Consider the following 26,316-nt stretch of genomic DNA (forward strand, 5'->3'; position numbering starts at 1 on the left):
TCTCATCATGGAATATCATAACACACTACATTTACAGAAGAAAGGAAAGGGTAGAAGACAGAAAGATAGCAGCACACAATGCAGATGCATCACTTAGCATAGTACACCATGTAGCATGTTGGCAAAACCTGAAAAGCATCTGGGGAATCTGAAAACTACATTCAACAACTCAGATTATTCAAGTAAGAAATGTTGTGAAAGCAGGTAAAGTACATTTCCTGACTTCCTGCTGTTCTTTATCTTCGCTATGCAAAGCAAAACAAGTGGACTGAGAGGTGAGTGTGTTGGCGTGGGAGAGGGAGATTAGCATCTCACTGAACCAGAGTTTGTTTTTCCATCAACACTATTAACTTCTATTAGTTATCAGCCACATCGATTCCTGAATGAAGTTATGCTGAACATATGACAAAGGTAACATGAAAAGAAAGTTTCTATCTCGAAGTTTGGCTATATCCCAGGGGTTATTTCCAAAAGAACAAAGGTACAGGTGGTCTAGTGTTTTAATGTGGCCTTTGTTTTTATTCATAAAAAAAAATAGGAGCAGATTATAAAAAGAAAGGTTGGCAATGGCTATGCAAGTGTAAAACCTAATTTTCCTGTTTTGTTTTCTGAAAGAGCTCAATTACGTTGGGTCATTAAGCACGGAAATGCATGATGGTTCAACACAGTCAGTGACAGAAAATCCTGGTTGGTACTTATACACGCAAAACAGCTTTAAAAATGACTCCGTTTTAAAAGCAGCATTCTTCAGATCAGTTTGGCTTTACAATCCACTAAAAGGCAGCACTCTGCCTCGCAAGGATAATGCTGTACAGTTCTCTTTCATCTTTAGTTTGTTTTTTTTTAAATATCCTTTTAAATGCACCACAAAGTAGCAAAAAAAACTTTCTAGTGAGGTTGGAATGGGGAGCAGGGAAGGTGTTTTTCACACTAGCCTCACACATAGGAAACAAGAAAGTGTTAAAACTGTCCTTCCAGTTTCTATTTCACAAAAGGTAGTGCCCTCCATAATGGAGAGGACAAGTAGTATGGAATTCCATGACAACACTGGGAAATACTGATAACAAGATAAGGAGGGACACAAAATTGAAGAGAAATGGTGGGGAAGCTATATGATCTCTCTAAAAAGTCAATATGAAAGCCTCCCTTTAAATCAGTTTAACCCAGAACTGTGGCAAAGTTTACAAAACAAACCCAAAATATCATAAAAACTACTGCAATATTTACTTTCGCTTTCATTGTAAACAACAAAAAAGGCTCGTTTGAAGTGTGCTTCCCTAACTGAAGTGACTTTCCCTCTAATACTTACTCCCCATTTCGACTGGATTGTAGTGTTACTTGCTTCCAGTCACTGCATTAGAGTGCAAGACTGTGCTGATCAAAAAGGGGAAAATGGTGTTTACATTACTAGCTTTCTTTCAGCAGCATACAGGATCTTTAAAATGTCATTAGTACATCACGTTCTTGTACACTAGTGTAGAAGGGTCTCCCAAAGATAAAGGAATGTAGGCCAGGTTTGATCTTCTCAGCTAAAGCCATTATTATGTTAAGATCGCCCTCTGCTGTTAAGTCAAGGTCTATTTTTAAGCTACGGAGAGACTTAAAAGGCTTTTTTCCTTTCTGCCTGCAAGAATAAAGAGAAAAACTGTTACAATATAGGAAGATTTCTCAGTGAACAAGAAATTCCCACCCCCTCCCTTCTATTATCTTTTTTACTTACGTATCATCCTCTATGTACTTTATAAGAGTTAAGGCTTTTCTATGAAGGACGAGCAGAAACTGGGCAAGGAAAGTACTCCTCAGAGACAAGCCAGGTTTCAAATGAAAGACCTGTTAAAAATTACAGTAGAAAACTAAATTACATGCAACTCAAGTTTCATTCCAGGAATGTGGAAAACTAGAACACTGAACTAACATATTTAACAGTTCCTAATTATGCTAAAGGAAATGTATAATCATGAAAGGATACATTTTAGACTCTATTCGGACAGATGTGATAAGTTATCACATCTGTTCTGCCATTCTATTAAGACAAATCATGTTTTTGCTCTTTTTTTACATTACCTGAAATGGAGCAGACTTGAGTGATTATACAATGCTGCAAGTTCAAGCAGTATTATACATCAATAGGGGGTGTGCCTTGTTCTTCACAACTGTGTCTAGTATTTTCAGTGTTATATTAGTACTGCAAATTAAGCTTGCAGTGTTTAATGGCCATCTATTTGTATTACACAGTTACATATTGCAGTGTTGTTGTAGCTGTGTTGGTCCCACCTTGTTTCTATTACACAGTCAGACATTTTAAACTGAGACCAATTTCTAACTCTACACCTGGTTGGGTAACAATCCCATGCTGAAAGGTACTGTTCTAGGCTGAGTGCACCTGGGATTCTAGCTCCTGCCCGCCCCATATTTTCACCCGCCAAAAGTCACTGTAGTTATTTCTGGACGCAGTCCCTCCTGTAAAGTACTTTCCAGGAAAAGACCACAGCTCAACAAAACTGGCATGCTGCACTGTGCATACTCCGTATTATATTACTTTTTGATTATTATAGTCATAGAATGACAGCTATTTTATAGGAACCTGTAATTAGCAGGTCATTACATTTCTGCACATGTTCAGAGGAATCTCTCTTGTACTACTATTGTTGTGCTTTCAAATAATGCAGGGAAGGATCTATTTGTGTTAAAATATTTGTTATATGAGAGTAGAGAATTGTTTTTCATCTTTTGCTCATTCTGAAAGAACAGCTGTTACCTGCTCCAGGAAGGCTTTTACTAATGTATCACGATGCAGGACATCCTGAAAAACATTCCTGTGAAGAGACAACAAAGAAAGCATGACAATGTGATAAGGAGGCACTAAATATATTATATTGGTGCCTGGTAATAACATTATACTTAAGGGTCTGACAGAATTTAAAACAAATTAAAAAAAAGTCAGTTTTAGTGAATTATGATATGGGTTTTATTTTAAAAAAGTTACTTTGGAATATGAAACCGAACTTTTTCAGCCCAGATGCACTTAACAAGAACCAGGTAAGCCAATGTCAGCTGTAAATGTACTTAGCTATATAGCATACTTATTTATTATTATTCAACCATATCAGATTGAATGGGATGTTATCAGGAATTTCATTGAGATGGAGTGCTAATGAAATACTGAGCAACAGGTACTACTTCTGAAGTGTTTTTAACCTCTTAAAACCCATTCCCCAAGAAGAAAACACAGGCTGTTTATCCTGATTGAGGAAAGCATTTGCTGAATAAAACAGAACTGTATTTTATATGAAAAGGTCTGACAAAATGCAACTACACTGTTATGCTGTCCTAAGCAATATAATTTTGAACGTAAGGATAGTACATACAAATCAGGAGTGAAGGTTTCATCTGTATGGATAGTGATATCCTGAGCCATCTCTTCATCTGAATTGGCTCTCCAAAATGCTGCCAGCTCGGACCTCATATATCGCCGCTGGTTATAGATATGCTCATGGCAAGGGGGCATCTGCTTCACTGTGTTGACATCCACATCTATATGTGTAGTAGGATATGGAGCATACATTACTTGACGGAAGGGCAACACAAAGCTTCCAGTTGCATCCTGTTACAGCAAAAAAGAGTCAGAGAAGTCTCCCAGTTACAAAAAAATACAGGTATTTGAAACAACATTAAAGCACCAGTCTTAAGTTTAAAACAGCGTGTTTAAATGCATTTCATTTTAGGGGTCTGTGTGTTTATAATTCTAGTTAAACCCTGTTGTAAAACAGGATGGTTGTTTAAAGTAACACATACACATAAAATATCAATTTTTTTTGGAGGAGGTGTTGGAAAATAGGGATGTGCACATCACTGCATTGTTTCATGACAGTCCTGTTACTGGTAACATCCTTCCAGTTCTCATGCTGCATGATGCTTGACATTAAAGTGAGTTACAAAGCCGTATTCACAGTCATGAATGCAGCTTTAAGTGAGCAAATATGCTACCAAGTGAATTGAACAGAGGTCAGGAGAGAATACCATATAACATTATACAATATTTGTCATGGAGGAAGCATGACAGCATTTAACTTTAGCCTTCTGAATTTGAGAAGTTTGAGCATGCACAAGTTTTTTTCCTTAAAAATATTTTCAGTGAAGGGAACATCATTTATCTTCACTCCTTGTAGGAAAGCTTTAGAAATTCTCTCAACACGTAAGTAGATAGTGCACATAATCAGCATCTGAAGTTAGGAACCCTCCACCCAAGTGCACACTTGCTATTGAGAACAAAGAAATACTTAGTTTACCTAGTTAGGAGGCAAACAGGTTGAGCTTTTATTTGGTTTTGATAAAAGGCACTGCCCCCCCCCCGCAATGATATTGGTACTGCTAGGTAAATACAATAAACATTAAATGTAAAAATGTGGCTCCCTCAGGTCCCTACTCCTCTCCAACAGAAGTCAGAGTGGGCAGGCAGGGGCAGAACACTGGCTCCATCTTCCTAATGTGCTGGCCAGCACAGGTTCCACAATCTGTCCCTCAACTTCATATCATTTAGCTATAGTTTATCATCATCTGTCAAATTCAGTTTGAAAGCTCCTCGGAACAGGGGCCTTGTAATATTACTTGCCTATGAAGCACCATCCACTCCTACAGCCCTTCATAAATATTTTGAAACTATTTTTCATAGTATGCTGGAGTGCTGGAGACTAACGTTCCTTTCTCTGAGTCTCATTTAGCTAGCATATGCAAATTTTAAACTCTTGCCTGTATGGGTCTAGGATCCCACCAAAGTAGTAAATCTATAGATTTATTCCCAAAGTGAAGGACCAATGACAGAAACTATTCCTAAAGGGAACAGACAGTACAGAGGAAAATTTGCTTGAAATCTGTGCATCCCTACAAACAGCTTTAAGTCATGGAATATAGGTAATAATTTATTATTGTATTACCATATCACCTAGGAGCTCTAGTCGTAGCCAAGGATCTCATTGTGCTATGAACTGTACAAACATCAAAGAAAAAAGGACAGTCCCTGCCTCACAAAGCTCACACTAACTACAAGACAAGATGCAACAGATGGATACAGACATATAGGAGAGAAATCATGGTTATAATATTGGCATCAGGAATCAACAAGTGAAGAGGACAAACTTTTTAAGACAACAATATATTTAGGTATTTTCAAGTTAAGATGATTATATTAAGAAACTGTAGCTTTCTGGATCCTGGAGAAAAGAATTTAGAAAAAAAAATCAAAAGTCACAATAAAATTGCCTTACCTTGAGCAATCCTTGTACAAAGAGTCCTGATTCATATTTGAAGGAAGATTCATTTCTACAGAGTCTGGAACACTTCCGTTCTGATGGAGTAAGAAACAGACACAGTGTCCTCACTATCTGCAATACAAAAAGTTTTGTAAAAAATAGGCAGATGTATAGTAAAGAAAGTATTGATCTTAGAACACAATTCAGCACAGATTTCAAATAAGTGATTATCCAAGAAGTTCACCACACATTAGAAAAAAGAATGCTACAATTATGTCAAATAGTTACATACTGACATCTAAAAGTAGAGGTATTAAAATTAAACCACACTCAAGACTATATATTAAATGAAAATAACAGAACAAATATTAAATGGAACACCTAAGGTAGCATAGATTAATTGCTTAGAGTCAAGAAACACAGAAGTTTAGGTTACCACGGCAACATCAGCTTTGGCCATGTTGTACATCCAGTATAATTTTTATGATATGCTTTAATAAGTGTTCTAAATGCTCTTACTCAGAGGAGAAAAAGCATGGTCCATGCTGCACGGAACATACAGTGGAAATAGATAATGAGCAGCTGAATGACATGATGAAATAGAGTAGCAAATCAATTATTTGAGTTCAGCAAATGTTTTGCTCAAAAGATGCTCTTGCTGTAGGAACTTTGACAGCTAATACTTATGTCAGAAAATGCAAAAACCTGCTTTAATGATGCAGTGATAGGTGTTTTTGCATTTTCAGAAAAATTAATAAAAATCATGAAATCAGACTTCCTGAAGGCATAAGTATATGTTTATTTTAAGCACTCCGTCTAGCTGCACCATTAACAGAAACATAGTTCAAGGAGAGAGTATTTAGAAGCACTGCTGTGGTTGTTACACAATATGCTCTTAACCTGTTTTCAGACATGCATTTCCCCAGCTTCTATTCTTTTTTAAAAAATACTGTGTATGCACAGCATGCAATTAAGATGCCCATAATTTTTTCCACTAATTCAGACTTCTTTTGCCACAATAATGCACATTTCATGATATATGTACATTCTCCTGCTTCTACAACCCCAAATTATTGCAGAATAGCCCTGTTCAGCAGCTTTTGTCTGAGAGCTCAGTCATTTTATTTCTTCCTCTGTTTAATCTACTTCTCATTTCCTAACAAGGAAATTGTTGATCTGATTAGAGATGCTCTAAGTATTAAGCGCAAAAAAAAGAAGAGCAACAGCTCTTTACTAATTAGTTATTTTAATTATCGTGTTTAGAATACATACATATTTTATCTGAACAATGTACATATCGATTATTATTTAATATTGCAGTAGTGCCTAGGACTCCCAGTCATGGAGCAGGACCCTATTGTGCTAGGCACTGTACAAACTAATAAGATGACTGTACCAGCCCCAAAGCTTACTATAACCATGTCCTCTTGTTGTAAGCATATTATATTAATATTAGTGGGTATTACACACACCCACTTAAGAGACTGACTCCCAGAACAAAACAAAACAAAACAAAAAAGTCTTACAATGAAGGAAAGTTCAATCTTGTAAAATAAACTGGAACTCAATAAGAGGCACACCATTAATTCAAAGCATAATCAAATAAAAGGACTGCACATGGGTTTCTTACTTATAAATGGAGTTCTCTGAATATATTGTCTCTACAGCACCTCACTGCAGTGTCATGCCATAGTTTCATGAGACAAACAGCAGCAGTAGTAGTAAATATTTACATTACTGCCAAACCCAGAGGCCCCAATACAGATTGAAACCTGTACAGACACACAAAAGACAACCCCGGCTCCAATAGCAGTGTACAGGTAGCAGTCATTAATGGCACACATGCCCCACACCTAAAATGTTCTAGGATTACATGTTACTACAAAGTCCTTCTCTCCATTCCTTCTCAGTTCCTCTGACTTAAAGGTGCATATTAAAGGCCTCACTTTTGGCAGTAGGACAGAGAGGCAATTCATCTGGAAAATTCAATTTCCTGATAAAGATAGCTTTATTTTCTCCATCATGAGTTGTCTCTGCAATTCTCACTGTAGGAGATTAACTAGCAGTATTCACACTACGGGGGGTGGACTGAAGAATGGCTTAATTAAATGGGAATCAAAGGACAGTCCTTCTGACCCAAGCATCTGATGTATCCCAGAAGAATGTAAGAATAATGTTTTGTCAAAGCGTGAATTCAACTCCCAGCATCAACCTGCTATTTTAAGAGACACCTTTCTAATAAAAAACACAAGGCGAGTAAATTAATATCTTTTATTGGATCAACTTCTGTTAGTGAACATGACAAGCTTTCGAGCTACACGAAATTCGCCTTCAAGTCTGGATGCCTCTGTGTAGCTCAAAAGCTTGTCTCTTTCACCAACAGAAGTTGGTCCAATAAATGGTATGTCAACCCCCTTCCCTCTCTAATATCCTGGGACCAACACTGCCACATCATCATGCCAATAACCTTTCTAATAGGGACTCTCAATACATGTAAAACTGGCACATATGCATAACTGTAACCAATTTGTACATACAAACCCATTCAGAAAGCCTCAGAGTTAAAAGGGCTTCCTCCATTTCATTTTTCCAAACACAGCTGAGCAGGTTTTCTAAAAGTATTATTCTTTTAAATATGTAGATATGCAGGGTGGATTTGATTTAAATCAAATTGATTTAAATCACAATTTAAATCACTAGTCAGGAAGACTCCATTTAATCATGGTTTTCTACATAAAAGTGCTTTCTTGTTGGTTGTTATAACCTTGATACACATTCTTCACAATTCAGAGATAGATGTAGGTTTCATTTTTTAGAAGGTATACACTATACATTTTTAAACAATGATTTATTTTTATAGCTATATCAGAAAATGATTGGGTATTTGGTTATTTAATTTACCAAAGGTAATTGAAGCAGATATTTATGATGTCATTGGGAGAGGAACTATCTCCAATTCAACATGTTAATCATTAGTATTTGGAGGATTTTCTTGCCATGCTGTATTAGAAGGAGAACATCACCAGACAGACATTTAAATTGTTTTATTTAACTTAAACAACAACATTATGTATTCTGGATTTTTTTCTTCAACAGCAAACATATAATATTTAAAAAAAACAAGCATATATCCCTCACTTCTCATATTTATCTCCAGACTTCTTCTCCTTGTCCAGACCTACTACGCTCCCAACAATCTTCTATTCACTGAACTTTCTGAAACTTTGCACTTTTAGAGAGAGGTAAGGGATTGACTCTGTGTGCACAAATTTGCAGAGGGACAACAAAGTTGAGATCTGTTATTTCTCACCTCTATATATTATTTATTTAATAACGTTTTTGCTGTTAACAAGCATGTTACTTCTGGAGACACAAATCCAGTGTGAGAAATGTAAAACTAAGCATCTCTGATGGCATCTTCTAGACTGAGCACTGAGTCCCATTGGGTAGATAGAAATATTAACCTAAATAATCTATACAGAAGCCTGTGAACCCCATAAAATTGTGTCCCTAATCATTGAACTATTAGAACTTATTTACAAAACCTTTCTTAAACATTACATGAATATATTGTCTCATACTATAGAATCAGAATTTATAATTCCTATTCCATGATGAGATATCTTTGAATTATTATATATCTCAATTAAAATTAATCTTTAGATAGGTTTTTCCTCAAAAAGCATTTTATCAAAAAAAATCCAATTGAAATAAAAAATCTGATTTTTTAATTTAAAAAAAAATCATGGATTTTTATCCACCCTGTAGTTGTATAATCACCTGACAAGTTAGTAGGCTTAGGAAGAAACAGTTACTTACTGTAACTATCATTCTTCTAGATGTGATGCAGACATGTATTCCATTTAGGTGCACATGTGCTCAGCCCACCAGAACTGGATAAATGTGCCCAGCACTACTTATAGAGAGGAGGTATTGGCGCCTCGTGGCTGTAGCTCCTCCCCCGGGCTACATGAGGTGGTACTGCCCCAACCCTCCCTTGGTTCCTTTGCACCTGTCTTTTTTTCAGAAAGTGGTAGGTGTGGGAAGAAGGCAGTTTGCCACAGGAGTTTGCAACCAGTTATTCTTCTGATTAATGGTAGCACCACTGAGATGGCTGTCTTCAGAGAGAAAGCGTAAATAGCATTATCCTGATATTCCTGGCCTTCTGCCTTAGTCCTCTTCCATTAAAAAGGCATTCAGCCAATGCTTCCTATACTTTCTGATCATGGAGGTGTAGGTAGCATAAAGCAAGCATCCTTTTGATAAGTTAGTTCCATAGACACTCCAGACAGCAAACATGACAGTCTACCAAAGGACATCTTGCTATTGCAGGACTCAAGTTTTGTAAGTCTGCACCTGCACTTTGGATACTTCATGTCTCCACTGAAACCCAGAACCTAACTGAGTTTACTGACCAAGTCACTAACATAATTCAGTTAGTCCTGTTTTATTTTTTACATTAAATTATTTGAAATGTGGCATTTATTTATGATTAAGGCTATGAGGATCATGGGGAAACTGCAGCACAAAACAGAAGTGCAAGGAGAAATCAAAGAACTGAGGGTGGGGACCTAGAAAATTTGCATCTTACATATGCATGAGTGACTCAAAATAGTTTGGGTGCATTAGATATTGTGTAAAGGCAATTTATGATCCAGAATTACAGCAAGTTTTACTCTGCAGTTGGGTATTCAATATGATAAAATTATGCATAGATTCATTTATTTAGATAAAATCCATTGCAGTAGCTGAAGAGCTAAATGTTAATCTAGAAGCCAACAGTTTATGCATATGGCTAATAAAAAAAATCTAATCCTAAAACTATAGCCTCATTTTCCATAATTTCATATACACAATAAAATAAATTAGTTGTTAAGAACTGTCAGAATACAAATAATAAATTATTTTTCATACTCAATTGCCAACCAATCATACAAATAAAAAAGTTCAATAGTAATACAGTGCTGGTCCCTCCACATCAAATATATTTCAGGGAAATATAAAATGTAACTGAATAATATTTTACTTCTCATTAATTGCCATTTTTACATTACTGCACATAATCTGCTGACAATCCAAATGCAATAATCACAATCCAATTTTAAGAATTATAAAATGCATTTACCTTATTAACTTTCTCTGCACTGCTACCTACAACCACAGAGCAACCACAAGTCTGCAGGTGTGAACTGATGGCACTGCAAATTAAAATGAAATACAGCTTAATAAATACAACAGACTACTCCAAAACAAGTGCTTCAACATAATTCTGTATGCAGAAATGAAAATCAAAACAAAAAGAAGCAGGCTTCAAACAGACTTTTCTTTACTTACATTACTAAACCTTTGGATTTTCATAACGTCTAGATTGTAATACGATTCATTTAAGTAAAAACAATCTGATTTTTTAAATATTACTATGAAGCCATCCTGGCTGAACTGAATTAAGTTACTGGAAGGCTAACTCAATTATAGGTTTAGTGTTGAAGAGTACAAGGTAATTTATTTAGATAAGCAAAAGTAAAACTATACCTTCAAATAAAGGGAACTTGAATTATTCTGTGATTAAACAGCTTTCATTTGTAAAAGAATATAGGCACGACAGTAAGGTTCTGAGTCTTGCTTTTTTTCAATTACTAAAAACATATCATGGCTTTGATCCCACAAGCATCTGTTACCACATATCTTAGTACAAAAAACCAGCAACAAACAAAACCAACACCACTTCAGGATCTAAGGTAGTACACAACACTGAAGAGTTCTTTGTTTGTATGAATATACTTCTGCAGTTGCATTTTGGAGTTTCACAAGGATGCATGACTCCTTATCTTACATGGTCAGAATTATTATAGTCACTTTGTCAAGTCCAATTTTTATTCAATGAACAAAAAAATCAAAATATATACAGAAGACATGATAAGTTTAAAATTTTATTCTGGCAAAAGCCAGGAAGCTCCCCTATTTCTTAAAGGCATAACTGAGTAGTGCAGCACAAGATGCTCAGCGGAACAGGCTATTTACAAAGTGTAGCTCTGGTGCATACACCATTTGGTTACTGAATCAGTTACAATGCAGCTATTCAGTAATGAAAATATACAGTGAACAAGTGCTATTCTCTGAACCTATTTCTTAATCAAAAACAAAAGAGTGAGGTACTGTTATTTGTTGTACAGGAGCCACACTAATAGAATGATGCATTATTACAGGACCAATTTTTCTTGATGTGTCTTGGTGGAAATCAATTCACCTACAATAAACCATGTAGTGATATGCACTCAGTGTGAAATTGTGCTCTGTAAAATCATGACTGGTGTGGAGAAAGTAAATAAGAAAGTGTTATTTACTCCTTCTCATAACACAAGAACTAGGGGGTCACCAAATGAAATTAATAGGCAGCAGATTTAAAACAAACAAAAGCAAGTATTTCTTCATGCAATGCACAGTCAACCTGTGGAACTCTTTGCAAGAGGATGTTGTGAAGGCCAAGACTATAAAAGGGTTAAAAAAAAAAACTAGATAAATTAATGGAGGATGGGTCTATTTATGGCTATTAGCCAGGATGGGCAGGGATGATGTCCCAAGCCTATGTTTGCCAGAAGCTGGGAATGGGTGACAGGGGATGGATCACTTGGTGATAACCTGTTCTGTTCATTCCCTCTGAGGCACCTGGCATTGGCCACTATCAGAAGACGAGACACTGGGCTAGATGGACCTTTGTCCGACTCAGTATGGCCATTCTTATATTTTTCTAAAAGCTAACTTGCCTCAAGATTGAAAACCTAAATAAATCCTTGCAACAAAGTGCTTTATGAACACTAAATGCTATGTAACTGCTAGGTATTATGAACACAGTCAATATTTTATTTGTGTAGTACTGTGGGTGTTTGGTGCTGTACAACACAGTGACAGTTCTATGAGCTACGGACTATCTAAATTCACCAGGCAATATACAGAGATGTTTTGAGGAATGACAGAAGATCAATAAAAGCAGCAAAGAGTCCTGTGGCGCCTTATAGACTAACAGACATATTGGAGCTTGAGCTTTCGTGGGTGAATACCAGCTTTGTCAGATGCATCCGACCAAGTGGGTATTCACCCACGAAAGTTCATGCTCCAGTACATTTGTTAGTCTATAAGGTGCCACAGGACTCTTTGCTACTTTTACAGATTCAGACTAACACGGCTACCCCTCTGACAGAAGATCAATAAACACCCCCATTAAAGATGGGAGTGTGTTATGTGATTTCCTAACACAAGAGACATTTGTGTACTGATTTACTAATGGTTAACTATTTTTATGTTAAAGAAAATGGAAGAATTAAACGTTCTGAGTACAGAAGAATGTGCATGATATTTATGGATTTGTCATTCTTTACCTGTGACTTTAACCCATGACTTTTCCTAAACTTCCTGTGATATAACCACTACTTGACTTATTGTGTTAAGAAACTCAAAACCCTTTGTCTATGTCCCCCCCTTTATACTTTTAACAGTTTCCATGCTCCTATGCCATTTTCAAAGTAATATAACCCTCATCAATTAATGCTTTATCTAAGCATGTCATTCCAGTGATAATGAGCAGCTGTCCTATACTCATGCCAATATGGGTTGATAGAGATCAGCACGCAAATTTTAAGAGCGATCAATCCACGACCATTCATTTAAAAAGGAAACAATCTTAATGATATCGCTTAGGCAGACATATAAAGAAGCGATACGAGCACTAACGTCTCCTCACCCCAAATTAACCCTTAACCACCAATACAACTAGACTTTGCAGAAGTGGATTTTTAAAAAATTATTTTGACATATACTGATGTTTATTTTTAACCATTTTTTCTATTTAAATTTTCACACTGGTGGGAAATTATGGGGAGAGGGGTTTCAGACAACAATTATTTAATGACAAACGATACTGAGATTCAAAAAGTTAAGAGCTTTGTTACTGGTAAAACACAAATTGTCAACATTTCATGTCAAAATATACAAAGCAAATATTAACTCCAAGCTCTTAAGCAGCATTTTTCTTACTTGATAATCAAAATTTACAGATAGACAATGATGGACAGATTTTTTTGTTGCTTTGTGCATATCTGGAGAAATCAGCATTTACCAATAGAAATCTAACCCTTCTAAGCCTCAAAACAACCAGTTAAGAGACATTGGCATCATTTACTTTTAAAGTGGTTTCATAACAGCATAAAACAGAGAGCAAGACCGTACTTGAGGAGAAAACCTTCATGGCAACTGTCCCCAATGTCATCATCATTTAACACTGTGTCACTTATCTGGAGTGCAAAGGAACAGAAAGAAAGGTTAGATGAAGTGGTATAACAAGCCACATTAAAAACATTTTATTTTGGATTTTTAATGATATGTGGTGATAGCTTAAGTGAATCCTAGATAATCTCAGTTTCACAATTGTGAGGAATCAAGCATGTTTAAGACTCACAAAAATACAGCTCTTCCTGTTTTAAGCCATTAACCTCTGAAGGTGGTCAACAGATATTAAGAGACAGAAAAGAGTAATTATATTGTCTAATTCATTTCTCCCCAGCTGAACCACCACTGATATCGTTCCCAACAGTATATTTTTAGTGCTTCAATCAAAATATTTTAAACTGGCCCAAGTAATGGTGTTTCCTCTCCTGTCCAGGGAAGGGTTAGTCCACATTCTAATAGATCTCACCATTAAAACTCTTTCCCCAATATTAATTTTATTTGATGACATCCTTTCCTTTCCCTTTTTAAAAAGTATAATACAGTTGACAGCCAATTTTGCTAAGTGTTGATCAAAAATTATTGCTACTACTCAGATATTTATGAGAAATTGCTATTAGCAAAAATACCATTTAGGAGAGTTTCCTGTGCCAAACAGTTAAAGAGCATAATGACTTATAATATCAATGATTTATATTACCAAAGGCAGCATTAATAAGAGTGGCATAGTTGCTTCCTTTTCAAAATGCAGCAAACATAAGGACTTACATTTATATCTTCTGGAACACTGTGTGATTTCATAGATGAAAGAAGTTCCATTACAGGAATAACTTCTCCTGTCAGCATGGGAATGATGCTTTGGCCCTGTGCAATATATAACATGTTGTGAAATAAAAGCATAGCATGCAGTATAGAAAGCTACTAGTAACAGAAATTTTTAACACTAAAGACAGAATAATTTTAGCTTTTTTATTTTTTGGTGGGGAAGGTGGCAAGACCACAAGACTAGAAGGGAGCAGGAAACTGATACATATGTTTTTCAGTTTTGCTCATCAAAAATAGCCAACTGGAAACAAGTAGCTGACCCAGTAACAAGAATGTTTATAATTAGTTTCAAGGCTTTTATTCTAAATACCCAATCAATTTGGCTTGGCTTGGACAGGGTAGATCTAGAGGTAGGTGACTGTATAATAGTGTATTAGATATAATTATCAGTAAGTATTATATTTCAAAAAGTACATGTTTTAAGAGACAAGGAGACAAACAGATACAGGCTCATTAGTTAGATTAGCATCAGAATCAAATGATAATTTCTCTTATACTTTGCAACAAGCTCTCGAGTTGTGCTTTCACATGTATTGCTTCAGAAACCAAACTCTCTTTGTAATCTCAGCCATGAAGTCTATAATGACTTCTCTCCTGGACAGTTACAAGATAGTAGTTACCAAGCATCAGTTCTCCGCTAATGACCTAGCAAAAACCTACTCATGAGAAAACAAGGGTAGAAAAGTATAAATGTAAGGAAGTTGCTATCTTTGGAGAACATCATGTTCGAGTAAGTGGCCTCCCCATTTCTGAAAGGAAATATTCTTCACAGATTTCCACTTTACCCATTAAGCGACAGGATATAATTTCCTTCAATTTGGTCAGAGCTTCCACCATCTTATCTTCACAAAGACTGCCTCCTGTGCATGGCAGCTCACTCTGCTAGTCCAAAAATATCTTCCTGGATCCCAAAATTAAACAGCAGTACCGACTTCAACAGTTCCAGTAATAGCTTTCTGATGGTATGTCATATGCATCAGTCAGTTACTCTTACCTGATCCTCCATTCTCTCCGTGTTTTCCAAGACAATCTTCTGGAAATGTTCTTGCCTCTCCTGAGCAAGAGAAGCAGTTAATTTTCACACAAGTTATAAAAGCTCCAGTATTTGGCTATACAATTATGCACCCATCAGTCAACTGGAAAATTTTCTTCTCTGTAGAGTCACACTTCTTTGATTCACATTTTGATGTTCAAGTCATTTTCCTTTATAGAGTTATTTTGTGGCAAATACTACCCCTCCACCCCCCATCACCTGTCCTCCCCATAAACCTCTAACTTGCAGGGGTGGGGAGGGGAAGCTGGAATAAAACAAAAATATCCTTCACTCTCTGATCATGAAAATATCAGATGGATCTGTCTCAGGGAAAATAAAGATGCTGAATTCAGCTATGCTGATTTTTACTTATTTTTTTCACTGTAAAAGGAGTAAGTTGTTCCAGCTTAACAAAACACGGGAAAAATGCAATCTTCAAGAAGAGGAAACTTATGTGTGTTTGGGTAGGGGATTTGTTCCATATCTTGAGATACTGGCAGATCTTCAATACATTAACTGTTCTAGAACTAAATATTGCAGACATCCATGGAAACATCAAGGTACTTCACCACAGGACACACAAGATGTCACACCAAAAATTCAGCGAGAACTCTGGTAGCATCAAGTCATCAGAACCTCAGTAGTGAATATGATGATGAATGTAATCATTTACAACAATTCAGCATAATATGCTATGAAAACTTGGCTCTAATGAATGGCACAGTCAGAACAACATTATAGGCAATGAATATTCTGCATGCTCCAGAGATGTCTTCTTATAGAAGCTGAAGTGTTGCCACATCTTTTGCAGGTTTACTCATTAATTTCCTGTGACTGAGATATTCAAGGCTGATCAACTGCAGAACAGAAAGCTTACATACCTCCTCAGAACAGATGAGGAAAGAAACAAGTTAGAGTAGAGTTTCTCCTGCCAATGATAAAACCTAAATGAATCTGAAACAAGTGCCTGTGAAAAACAACATTGGTGCTATATAGATCCCTTAAAGGCACTTCCCCTCCTGGACTTAGGCTTCAATGAGAAATGACTTCCTTGACAAACAAGATTCTTGGTTTTAAAAAAATTTCAATCTTCATGTAGTTGAAACTGAACTAATTACTAGAATCCTTTTTCTCTTTTGAAATACAGCTGCTAGGAATTATTGGACAAACACATAAAACTTCAAATATCTAGCTTTCACAAAGCTAAACAAGAGTTTAGACCTATTTAGAATGACTTCTAAACAGTTGCTTGTCTGTCTATGTCCAGCATTCTAAACATTGCTCTGCATACATCTGAATCTAAGTGGATATGTGAATGCAGGATGCTATTTCAAATTCGTAGCGAGTTTCTCTCTCCTAATACAATCTGGCTGGAACTGCTGACCATCATATGACAAAACTCTTGAAAACCTGGAAGCTAAGGTATCCGGTAGGAATACCTACATACACTGGTGGCATCAATTAAGGCAAGACTTCAAGACATTTGTTTTCCATTTTAACTTGGCATGTTGGGTTAATTGATAACTGATGCAGAAATCTGCCCTTCTTCCAAGAGACACAGTATTACACATTTTCCCATTTTAATAATGAATATTTAAATTTTATATTATTATGCCCAGAAACTGTCAGACACTGGTATCTAAAATGTATACAATGCTATATTTGTAATCTACATTTTTAGAGCATCTATCACTGAGGTGTCTCTATTGCGGGCAAGGACTGAGCTGGGATAGAGATAACGTATGTAGAAGGGCTCATAACTGCTCAAGAAAAAAAAAACAGACAAATAACTTTCTTACAGAGCTTGGCACTCTGCCACTGAGCCTGTCTGTTCCAAGAACAGCTGGTGGAAAAAGAAATAAATAAAATCAAAGATCTCACAACTAGTTTTTTGGGGTTGACAGAACATTTTCTGCAAGTTCCAATGCAGCTACAACTCCATGATTTCATCATGAAAATCTTTAAATCTGTACATCAGGAAACAAATATATGACTGCTTCCAAAAATGAAGCATCATGTTGAGTTTGATCATTTTGCCTCAAAAAGGTCAAAGCGTAGAACACTACAAAATGAAGAAAAGATCTGTCCACAAGCACAAGACCATGATAAACATAACTAACCTATGGTTATTACAGAATTAACTGCTAAACAACATATCTGGAGTTATTTATTTAGGAGATAGGACTGAGCAAGAAATATTTGTGACATTGCCCTCATCTAGAGAAAATGAGAGTTTAAATACCTATTGTTTTTTGTGAAGTATGACAAAAATATCAAGACTAGACATGCTGGAAGACAAGTTTTCACAGGGTTATCCTATGGAATCAATAAATTGAGTACTCAGACAAAATGGGAATTAGGAGATAAATTACTTGAGTCTCCTACCTCAAAAACAGAATCAAATAATTTTTTAACAGGTGCTCTTTTATAAAAAAGAAGATTTTTTTTTAATTGTCTAGGTCCTAGTACACAAGGTAAAACTAGAATTCCCCCCCCATCAGACAGACACTTTAAAACAACGTCAAAGCTTACCACTTTTTCAAGCAAAATTATAAGATGTTTATCAGCTATGAAGCATTGGGATTCTCTTACACAACAGAATTATACTGAAACAACTTTTACTGTATAAAGATAAAGCAGCTTTTTCTTTTTTTTTCTAAAGCATTCAGTCTGCAAATAAGCTTTTACAGCAAGACTGGAACTGAGTTATGTAATCCTTGAACACAATTTGATTAATAAAATTGCCTTTGGGATTCCAAATGAACTGTACTTGTACTAAGTGGGAACTTGGGTCTTGAATTCTTGATTTTTGTTACGAAAGTGCGTTTTTTTTTCATTTTCCTTGGTTCTGTTAGTTTTATCCAATGTTCCTGTTTTATTCTAAAAGTTCATATTTTCTTGTCATTTTAAGTACTTACGTTAGTTATCAGTATGTCTCAAAAACCCTGTGTGCAGGATGTTAATACTCTGTATATGGATTCAGCTTACTCAGCTTTTCATGTTTTGGGATCAAACACACTAATAGCATCTTTCCAAAAGGTGTTGAGGACGTACAGATCCAAGTACCTTTAAAGGCTCATATGCATTCTCTTAGCTGGTGCTTCAGTGCGGCATAAGGAAATTACACAGGGCTTTTTGTGCCCACAGTGTTTTATTTTATAATAATAAAAACACCACAATTTTTATAAGCACGGGGAGGTAAAAAATGTTTCCATAGAAGGCTAGTGTTAACTGAATAGAACTGTAGGGGATCTCAGGCAAGTCATTACCAGCCCTGATAGGAGTTGCATGCACTCAGGAGCAGGCCCTGAACTTGGTAGCTTTAGGATCAATTTTTAACATACAACTCCAGCAGTTGTATTGAAGTAGAGATTTTATTTATAGATCTAAGAGAATTTGTTTCTTGGATTGTTATGTAATGTGACTCAGGGAGATAGTTGCCTTTACAAAGCATATACCTATTTTCTATACAATGCAAATTCTCTGCGTTGATTAAAGGTCTTACCAGGTATTTAACATTTGGTTGCAATGAAGAACAAACCTACCTTATGCATCCATATTCTTCCTTTCCTTATAATATGCGTTAACCTATCAACACACACTCTGTGAAGAGGAAGATAGAAGCCAAGTTCACTTTGTGGAAGTATAATTGATAGTCCATATGTACTTCTGTCCCCATTCCAGTTTCCATCAAAGATTAATGACACAATAATTACTCCTTTTTCTGCCAAGACAAAAAACTTCACATCTATTGCTCCACTCTCTGCATTCCTAAGTATTTCCCCATTCAATGTGTGATTTGCAAGAAAAGTTATTTCTCCATCACTGAGAAGCATCTGTTCTGTCTTTGGGGCCCAGATGTGTCTGACTCTAGGTCCAAGAATATTGTCCCAGTAGGCAAAAGTAGCAGCTAGTAATGGTGAGTCCCCATTCAAGGAGATCTCTGTCTTGGCAACAGCAGGAGAAGGAGGTGGACAAAGAGCTGACATGACTGCTTCTTAACTGTCACATCCTAGAGATTTTTTCCATCACCTAGAAAAAAAGTTTTAAAAGAGGAAAGAGATTAGTTATTTGTTTGCCCCTTTTCTTCTTCACTAAACAGATGACAGACAAGTTTTGATTTCTACCTTACGCATTTGGAAATCTATTCTAATCTCTGTGTATGGATGAAGTCTACAAGCACACTTTTGACTTAAGTATGGTATGTAACAGATTTGTTACATACCAGTGGGATAATAAAATAAATCCTGTGTTTGAATTTAAAGACCTAATTGTTGATTAAGGCTCTTTCAATTCCCTATATGAATACACTAAAACCAATCACATATGAAGCTACAGCTAATTTTTGAGAAATTACATATATCTTTAATATTTTCATGAAACTCACAAATCAAGTTTATGTGCCAGACACTTAATTTACAGTGTTTATTTCTAATTAAAAAGCTGTAAATCTTGACCATTTTATTTGTAAATGATATCTAGATACCATGATGACAAACAGACAATTTATAAATGCTATTTAATAAATACAGGTACCACATACTATTATTAACGAATAGACTTGGTATAATCTTGGAATATGTTGTCTGCCTGCCCCACACACAAATTAAAGTTAAAATCACTATTGATTTAGTGAGGAGCCACATCTTCCCCATATGAGTAAGAAAGGTCCTTTCTGAGCAGAAGCCTAACACTCAACCACTAAAGCATGTCTCTTGAATAAGTTACATAGTTATCTACATCCTGCAATTTCTGCACATAAGCATCAATTGCTACTGCTGTTTATAATGTACAGCTAAAGAAGTTTCTTCCACAAAAGTCAGATTGTTTATTTGTATCTGCAAAAAATATTATAAGTGCTTATACACTTAAAAAATAGCACATTTGCTTAAGTATTTTCCGGTCCTACACTGAGAACCATGCAGGCAGATCTATGAGTCCTTGCAGTTTTCAGAGCATGACTGGGGCTTAAAAGAAGAAAAACATTCATTTACCAAGTTCAATTTCTTAAGACAGAATACATAGAGTAACAACAGATGCACTTCTTAGGTACTGGCTAGACACTATTGCCTCACTCCCAAAAGTGTCAAACTGTACATGCCTCAAAATGTAAATAGTTTTAGGAAATACAGACTTGTTCATAATTAGATTAAATATACATTTGGGGTGTGCAACAGATAAAGCATATATTAAACTGCAACATTCCGCATAGAGCCTGCAGGAAAGACACTAGCATATTCCAAAGAGAAAACTGAAGACACTGAAGTTTAAGGTTGCTTGCCACAGAACTTGAATTGGGACTGAGGGGAAACAGATGTTTTATAAACTGTAATCAAACAAGCTTCAAAACATGTCTGAAGCTGGTAAATCAGGGTTTACTTCACAGATATGTTGGACGTGCAGAGTTCAACACAATGAGGAACAACATATTAAAAAAAATGGTGAGTCAGAAAAAAATCCCTCACAATGGAGAAACAAGGAGTCCCTGTGGCACCTTAGAGACTAACAAATTTACCTGGGCGTAAGCTTTCGTGGGCTAAAAGCTTATGCTCAAACAAATTTGTTAGTCTCTAAGGTGCCACAAGGACTCCTGGTTGTTTTTGCTGATACAGACTAACACGGCTACCACTCTGAAACCTGTTACAATGGAAAAGAACTCAAGATAGCAGGATATTAGCAGTACTAATGGAATATTGACAGTACCAACCCTAGGCACTTATTAAATTACTACTGACATTTTTTCCTTTCTTAAAGCACAAGACCCTGAGTTATCCGGGTGCTGACTACTGACTCTTTCAAACAGCTCTAGTGCTTTCTGGTTTTAGTGACATGCAAATTTCAGAACATTTTTCTCCTTCATCCTACCATCTACAATCGGATTCATTTTATTTAAAATATAACACTTGGGTGGCTTATTATCATTACACCTGGCTGAAAAAAGATAAACTTTTTTTGTGAAAAGGTTTTATCAGCTCTAGTTGTAATATTTTTGCACTAAGCACTATATTAAACAAAAAATGAACTTATCCCAAGTGTTTGTCTCTTCCTCCTAGCCTATGTTTGTCTACATCTGAAATGCTACAGCAGCACTGCTGCAGCTGCACCACTGTAGTCCTTCAGTTACTCCTGAGGGCATTCTGCACCAAAAAGTTAAAAATTGTGCAAATTTTATTTATCAAATAAATTTGGAAACTCTAGCATGGCACTAGGGAGCACAGACCACTGGCTGTATAGGGGTCGGAGATCACTGTGAAGCTCCCCATAGGGCACAGACTCAGCAGTGAGTCTGTACCCAACCCTGTCACAGCGCAAGGACTGGGCCTGTCCCAGAAACACCCCAGGGCCCTGCCCCTCCGTGCCAGGTGCACCAGGTGTGGACAGGGAGGCTCAACAAGGCAGGATCCAAGTGTGGAGGGAATCGAGGTGTGGGGTCAGAGGATTCTGCATGGGGCAATCTGGATGCAGGCAGCTCAGTGCAGGATCCAGGTGCAGGGGGCGATCTGGATGCACAGGGGCTTGCTGAGGAGGTTCTGGATGCAACAGTAATGGGATTCTGCAGGGGTGTCCAGATGCAGCTGGTTGGGACTCGGTGGGGTGGGGGAATCTGGGTGGCTTGTCTAGGTGGTTCAGGTGCAGGGGGAGGACTCATGGGAGGGGTTTCTGAATGCCGGGGGAGGGGTGATGCTTGGCAGAAGGGTCTGCGTATGAAGGGGTCTGGATGCACGGGAGTTGGATGAATGGGGGAGCAGCTCCCTGAACAGGGGGGATCCATTCCCCTAGAGCTGAGGAGCAATGGGTGCAGGAAGTGGGGGTGGAATGGGAGGTGAGCTTGCAGAGCTTCCTTCTGCTGGGGGGAAAATCTGGGGGGTGGATCTGACCCAGCCCCAGATGCTGTGCAAGGGAAGAGGAAGTTCTGTCCTCCCCAGGCCTAGCAGCTGAGCCCAGTGTAGAGTAGGAGCCACCAGCCGGGTCTTCCTCCATCCCTCCTCTTGCTCCACAGTGATTTACCTCTCTACCGGCTGCCTTGGGCCTCTGAAACATACTGCTGGGGAGGGTCACATGACTGCTCTTGTGGTTTCCCTGTCAGAAAGTCATTTTTCTGCAGGGAAGCAAAGTAATCTGCGGTAGAACACAAATTCTGTGGATGCACAGTGGTGCAGAATTCCCCCAGGAGTAATTCAGTGTATAATACCTATGCCAAAGGGAGAGATTCTCCCACTGGTGTAGATAATCCTCTTCCCTAAGAAGATATGTGAAAAATCCACACCCTGATGGACACAGTTAAGCCAATTTAATTTTCTAGTGTAGGCTTCTATCTGTATTTGAGAGTCTCTTCCTCTTTGTATTCCATTGTCTATTTTCATTTATTCTGCAACAGTAATTCCATCTCTCCATTCCACTCCCTTTTCCTGTGTTGTGTGCACTTTGCCTTTCAAGCTCTTCCTCTAGTTTTCCCCCCAAAAAATCTTTCTTTTCTTATAACCTCAATCTTTTCATTTTCTAACAGTGCACTGACTTAAATAATGATTAAAATCAGTGATTTAAATTGATTATTTAAATAAAAGCAATCTTAATTCATTTTTGTGCTTGTATGTTCTTTCTTTAGGAAAATTACTATTTATTCTCACAGGCTGGTAACTATTAAGCCATGCTGATTAAAAACTAAAAATAGCCTTTGCACTAAACTTGGTGATGCTTAATGTTAACCAGGATATGCTGTATTTATACACATTTTAAGTTATTTAACATAACTTACATTTATTCATATTCTTTTATACATTATTTTGTTAGAAAATGGTGTATGACTTTTTTACTTGATTAAATTCTAACGGAAATTCAAATACATTAAATTTTTTAAAATGCTGATACATAAGCATTTAAAACTAACGTTTACTAAACAAAGGAATTATAAGCTGCCGTTGGTGAACTGAATTGATTGTTTCTGATCATGTCCTCCAAGATTTTAGAACTATTAGATCTCATCCTTATTACACAATTTTTATTCATAGACTGGAAAACAAGTTTTCTTGCTGCTTCAACTCACAATTGGTTTCTTAATAAACTAGTCACTGAACTAGTTGAATGAACTGAAGAAAATACTGTACCAGCAGAAGAGGCTACTGCTGTCAAAAAACTGGGAAGTGACTTTTGTCAGTTCTGTGGCTTGACTTTCTTTATTACAGCAGCAAACACATACTGCTTAATATTTTTTGTATTTCATTTAAATTTGAATAGACTGTAACAAAGCTTAGGCCTTAACATAGGTTGTCAATCTCAAATTTAACTTTAAATTAAATAGAACTTAGATTTAACTAAAAACCAGTTTTTTTGAAGGAGCGACGCTACTGAGTTATCCAGCCTCTCCATTCTAACGGGTCATTTTGACTGGAGTGAAATCTGCAAAGCTCAAGCAAATGCTTACCCAGCAAGGAGAAGAAAGACACCACAGCACAAAAGGAGGAAGAGGTGTGAAAGTTGTTACTGCACAGCCTGAGACAGATCCCTCCTTACCTCAGTGTCAAGGCCACAGAGACATGGAAACATAAGCTACCAAAAGCAATGCCACACACTTGACTGGCGAAGGAGGCTACTAACTGCACCAAGGCGCTGGGTAATGACCACAGGTGGGCAACAGAGCCATGCCCCTCATACCACCATCCACCTCTTGTGTGTCCCCTTTCACCGCTAGAGCTCCACGCACTTCGCAAGGGAGGTCGCTATCACGACCCCTACTTCCCAGATGGAGAAACTGAGGCACGGGAGGGTGAAGTGAGGTGCACAAGGTCACCCGCCAGGCTAGTGGCCGAGCCAGGGACAGATCCCAGGTCTCCCGGGCCCCAGTCCAGGGCTTGGTCCACCGGGCCCACCCTGCCCCCCTGTAACTCTCCTTCGCTCAGCCTCCCCCTCCCGCCCGGCTCTCGGGTGCAGCCCCAGCCGCGCGCTGTCCACGGCCCCCCAGGAGGCTCCCTCTGTCCCTGACGGCAACAGCCACAACGTCCCCCTCAACCCCTGCCGGGGGGGGGGTGAGTGGACTCGCCCCAGTTATCCGCCCGCCCAGCCCCCAGCCTCACCTGCGCAGCCGCACTCCCCTCAGGCGCGCGCCGGAACCACCACACTGTACGGACAAACAAGCCACGCTCGCCGCCGGCCTCAGGCAAAGCCCCTCGCGCATGCGCCTCTGCACCCCGCGGCCCCGTCTGTCTCGCTGGCGCCCCGGCGCCGGCAGCCGTGGCGCGCGGGCTCCCGCACGCGCAGGCGCGCGAGGCGGAGAGAGAAGCCACTGCCTGCACGGGAGCGTGCTGCTGGCGCTGCCCCGCTGCAGTGTACGTGTACGGAGAGGGCTGTGGCTGCAAGGTCATGGGGGGAGGTTACTGTTCAGCACTGATTTTTGCAACCCTTGAGCTTTCATCCCTTGCCCACCATAAAAAACATGTTAGTTAGTTAGCTAGCTCATAATTCATTAAAAAGAACGGGTACTTTTTACTTGCCTCCTGGATTGTAGCTTTAGGGGTCAGATCACGTTTTCAAGCTTTTCTCTCTATGCCTTTTTCTTTTTTAAAAATGAAAATCCCATGTAATTCCATGTGCAGCACCTCACACGAGCAGCTTGTTTTAGGTCTTTATGCCCTACACTGACACAAACACAATAACAGAGTCAATACCAAGCATTCAAAACTCATAAATGCCTTAAAAGCAATTTTTTATTTGATGTATCCGTTTTGACCTATGAAGATTAAGGACTCCAAGCATCCATAACCATGAAGGATAGACACTTTCTTTTCAAGTATCAGATGATAGTCCCTTGTAATCATATAACTCCAGCAGCTGAATCTGTAAAAAAACAAAAACAAAAAATGCACACCAAATATTACAAGACTTGGCAATAGCGAAAACCGGACAACTCACCACCCTATTTGGCAACACTATGTTGCACTCCATGGCCTGAATATTTTATGGTCACTCTAACCAGACAAGACAAACAGTCCCGTTTTACAAATGAGACACAGAGTGGTTACAGCTTTACTGCTGAAAACTGCCCAGGAGTCTGGACATATAGTAAAAACAAAGAGGAGTCCTTGTGACACCTTAGAGACTAACAAATTTATTTGGGCATAAGCTTTCATGAGCTAGAACCCACTTCATCGAATGTATGAAGTGAAAAATACAGGAGCAGGTATAAGTACATGAAAGGATGGGGGTTGCTTTACCAAGTGTGAGGTCAGAATAACGAGATAAAAATCAATCAACAGCAGGATACCAAGGGAGGAAGAATGACTTTTGAAGTGATAAGAGAGTGGCCCATTACAGATAGTTGACAAGAAGGTGTGAGTAACAGTAGCGGGAAATTAGTATTGGGGAAGTTAAGTTTAGGTTAATTAGGTTTTGTAATGACCCAATCACTCTCAGTCTTTATTCAGGCCTAAGCCGATGGGATCCAGTTTGCAAATTAATTCTAGTTCTACAGATTCATGGAGTCTGTTTTTGAAGATTTTTTGGTGAAGAATTGCCACTTTTAGATCCATTATTGAGTGACCAGAGAGACTGAAGTTTTCTCCTACTGCTTTTTGAATGTTATGGTTCCTGATGTCAGATTTGCATCCATTAATTTTTTTGCACAGAGACTGTCCACTTTGGCCAATGTACATGGCAGAGGGGCACTGCTGGCACGTGATAGCATATATCACATAGATGGTATGTAGATGTGCAGGTGAACGAGCCCTTTATGGTGTGGCTTAGTGAAATTCTTTGTGGGGTCCTGGCTTAAGTGACTTACCAATGTGCACAAATGAAATTTAAGGCAAAAGCACGGAACTGAATTTCATTCTCCTACTGCAAGCACAAAATCATTCTTCCTCTCAAAATTCCTTTAAAATTAAAGAATAAAATGTTGGTTTCATAAAGACTGAATACACTACAGTGTCATGCAACTTTTTGCCACGCCATGGCAAGAAGCAAATCTCTAAACATACTCTTACACCACGCCTGTGC

The 26,316-nt window shown here is 37.9% G+C and overlaps 1 protein-coding gene across 3 annotated transcripts; it reads right to left on the reverse strand.

The window, feature by feature from the left end:
- Positions 1-882: 882 nt before the first annotated feature.
- C9orf72 (C9orf72-SMCR8 complex subunit) lies at positions 883-24,489 on the reverse strand. 3 transcript variants are annotated; one of them, XM_050943131.1, is made up of 11 exons: positions 24,399-24,489; positions 18,873-19,359; positions 15,289-15,348; positions 14,238-14,333; positions 13,473-13,537; positions 10,375-10,447; positions 5,265-5,381; positions 3,369-3,604; positions 2,759-2,816; positions 1,721-1,830; positions 883-1,624 (listed from the first exon to the last, which is right to left on the reverse strand). In XM_050943131.1, exons 2-11 carry the CDS (start codon positions 19,314-19,316, stop codon positions 1,438-1,440), a joined length of 1,446 nt encoding a protein of 481 aa, XP_050799088.1. In that variant the 5' UTR covers positions 19,317-19,359; positions 24,399-24,489; the 3' UTR covers positions 883-1,437. The 3 variants fall into 3 exon arrangements, with proteins under 3 accessions (XP_050799088.1, XP_050799090.1, XP_050799089.1); XM_050943133.1 differs by lacking the exon at positions 24,399-24,489 and adding an exon at positions 23,839-24,229; XM_050943132.1 differs by lacking the exon at positions 24,399-24,489 and adding an exon at positions 23,750-23,843.
- Between the last annotated feature and the right edge of the window lie 1,827 nt (positions 24,490-26,316).

This window comes from Gopherus flavomarginatus, chromosome 3 (genome assembly GCF_025201925.1).
Source record: "Gopherus flavomarginatus isolate rGopFla2 chromosome 3, rGopFla2.mat.asm, whole genome shotgun sequence".
NCBI lineage: Eukaryota > Metazoa > Chordata > Testudines > Testudinidae > Gopherus > Gopherus flavomarginatus.

Bases quoted from the DNA above. Each gene is read 5' to 3' on its own strand.
- C9orf72 (XM_050943131.1), bottom strand. From the start codon at position 19,316: ATGTCAGCTCTTTGTCCACCTCCTTCTCCTGCTGTTGCCAAGACAGAG. The intron at 13,538-14,237 runs GTAAGTCCTTAT...TTTGCACTCCAG, and splicing joins GTGTTCCAGAAGATATAAAT to ATAAGTGACACAGTGTTAAA. The intron at 5,382-10,374 runs GTAAATGCATTT...TTTGTATTGCAG, and splicing joins GTGCAGAGAAAGTTAATAAG to ATAGTGAGGACACTGTGTCT.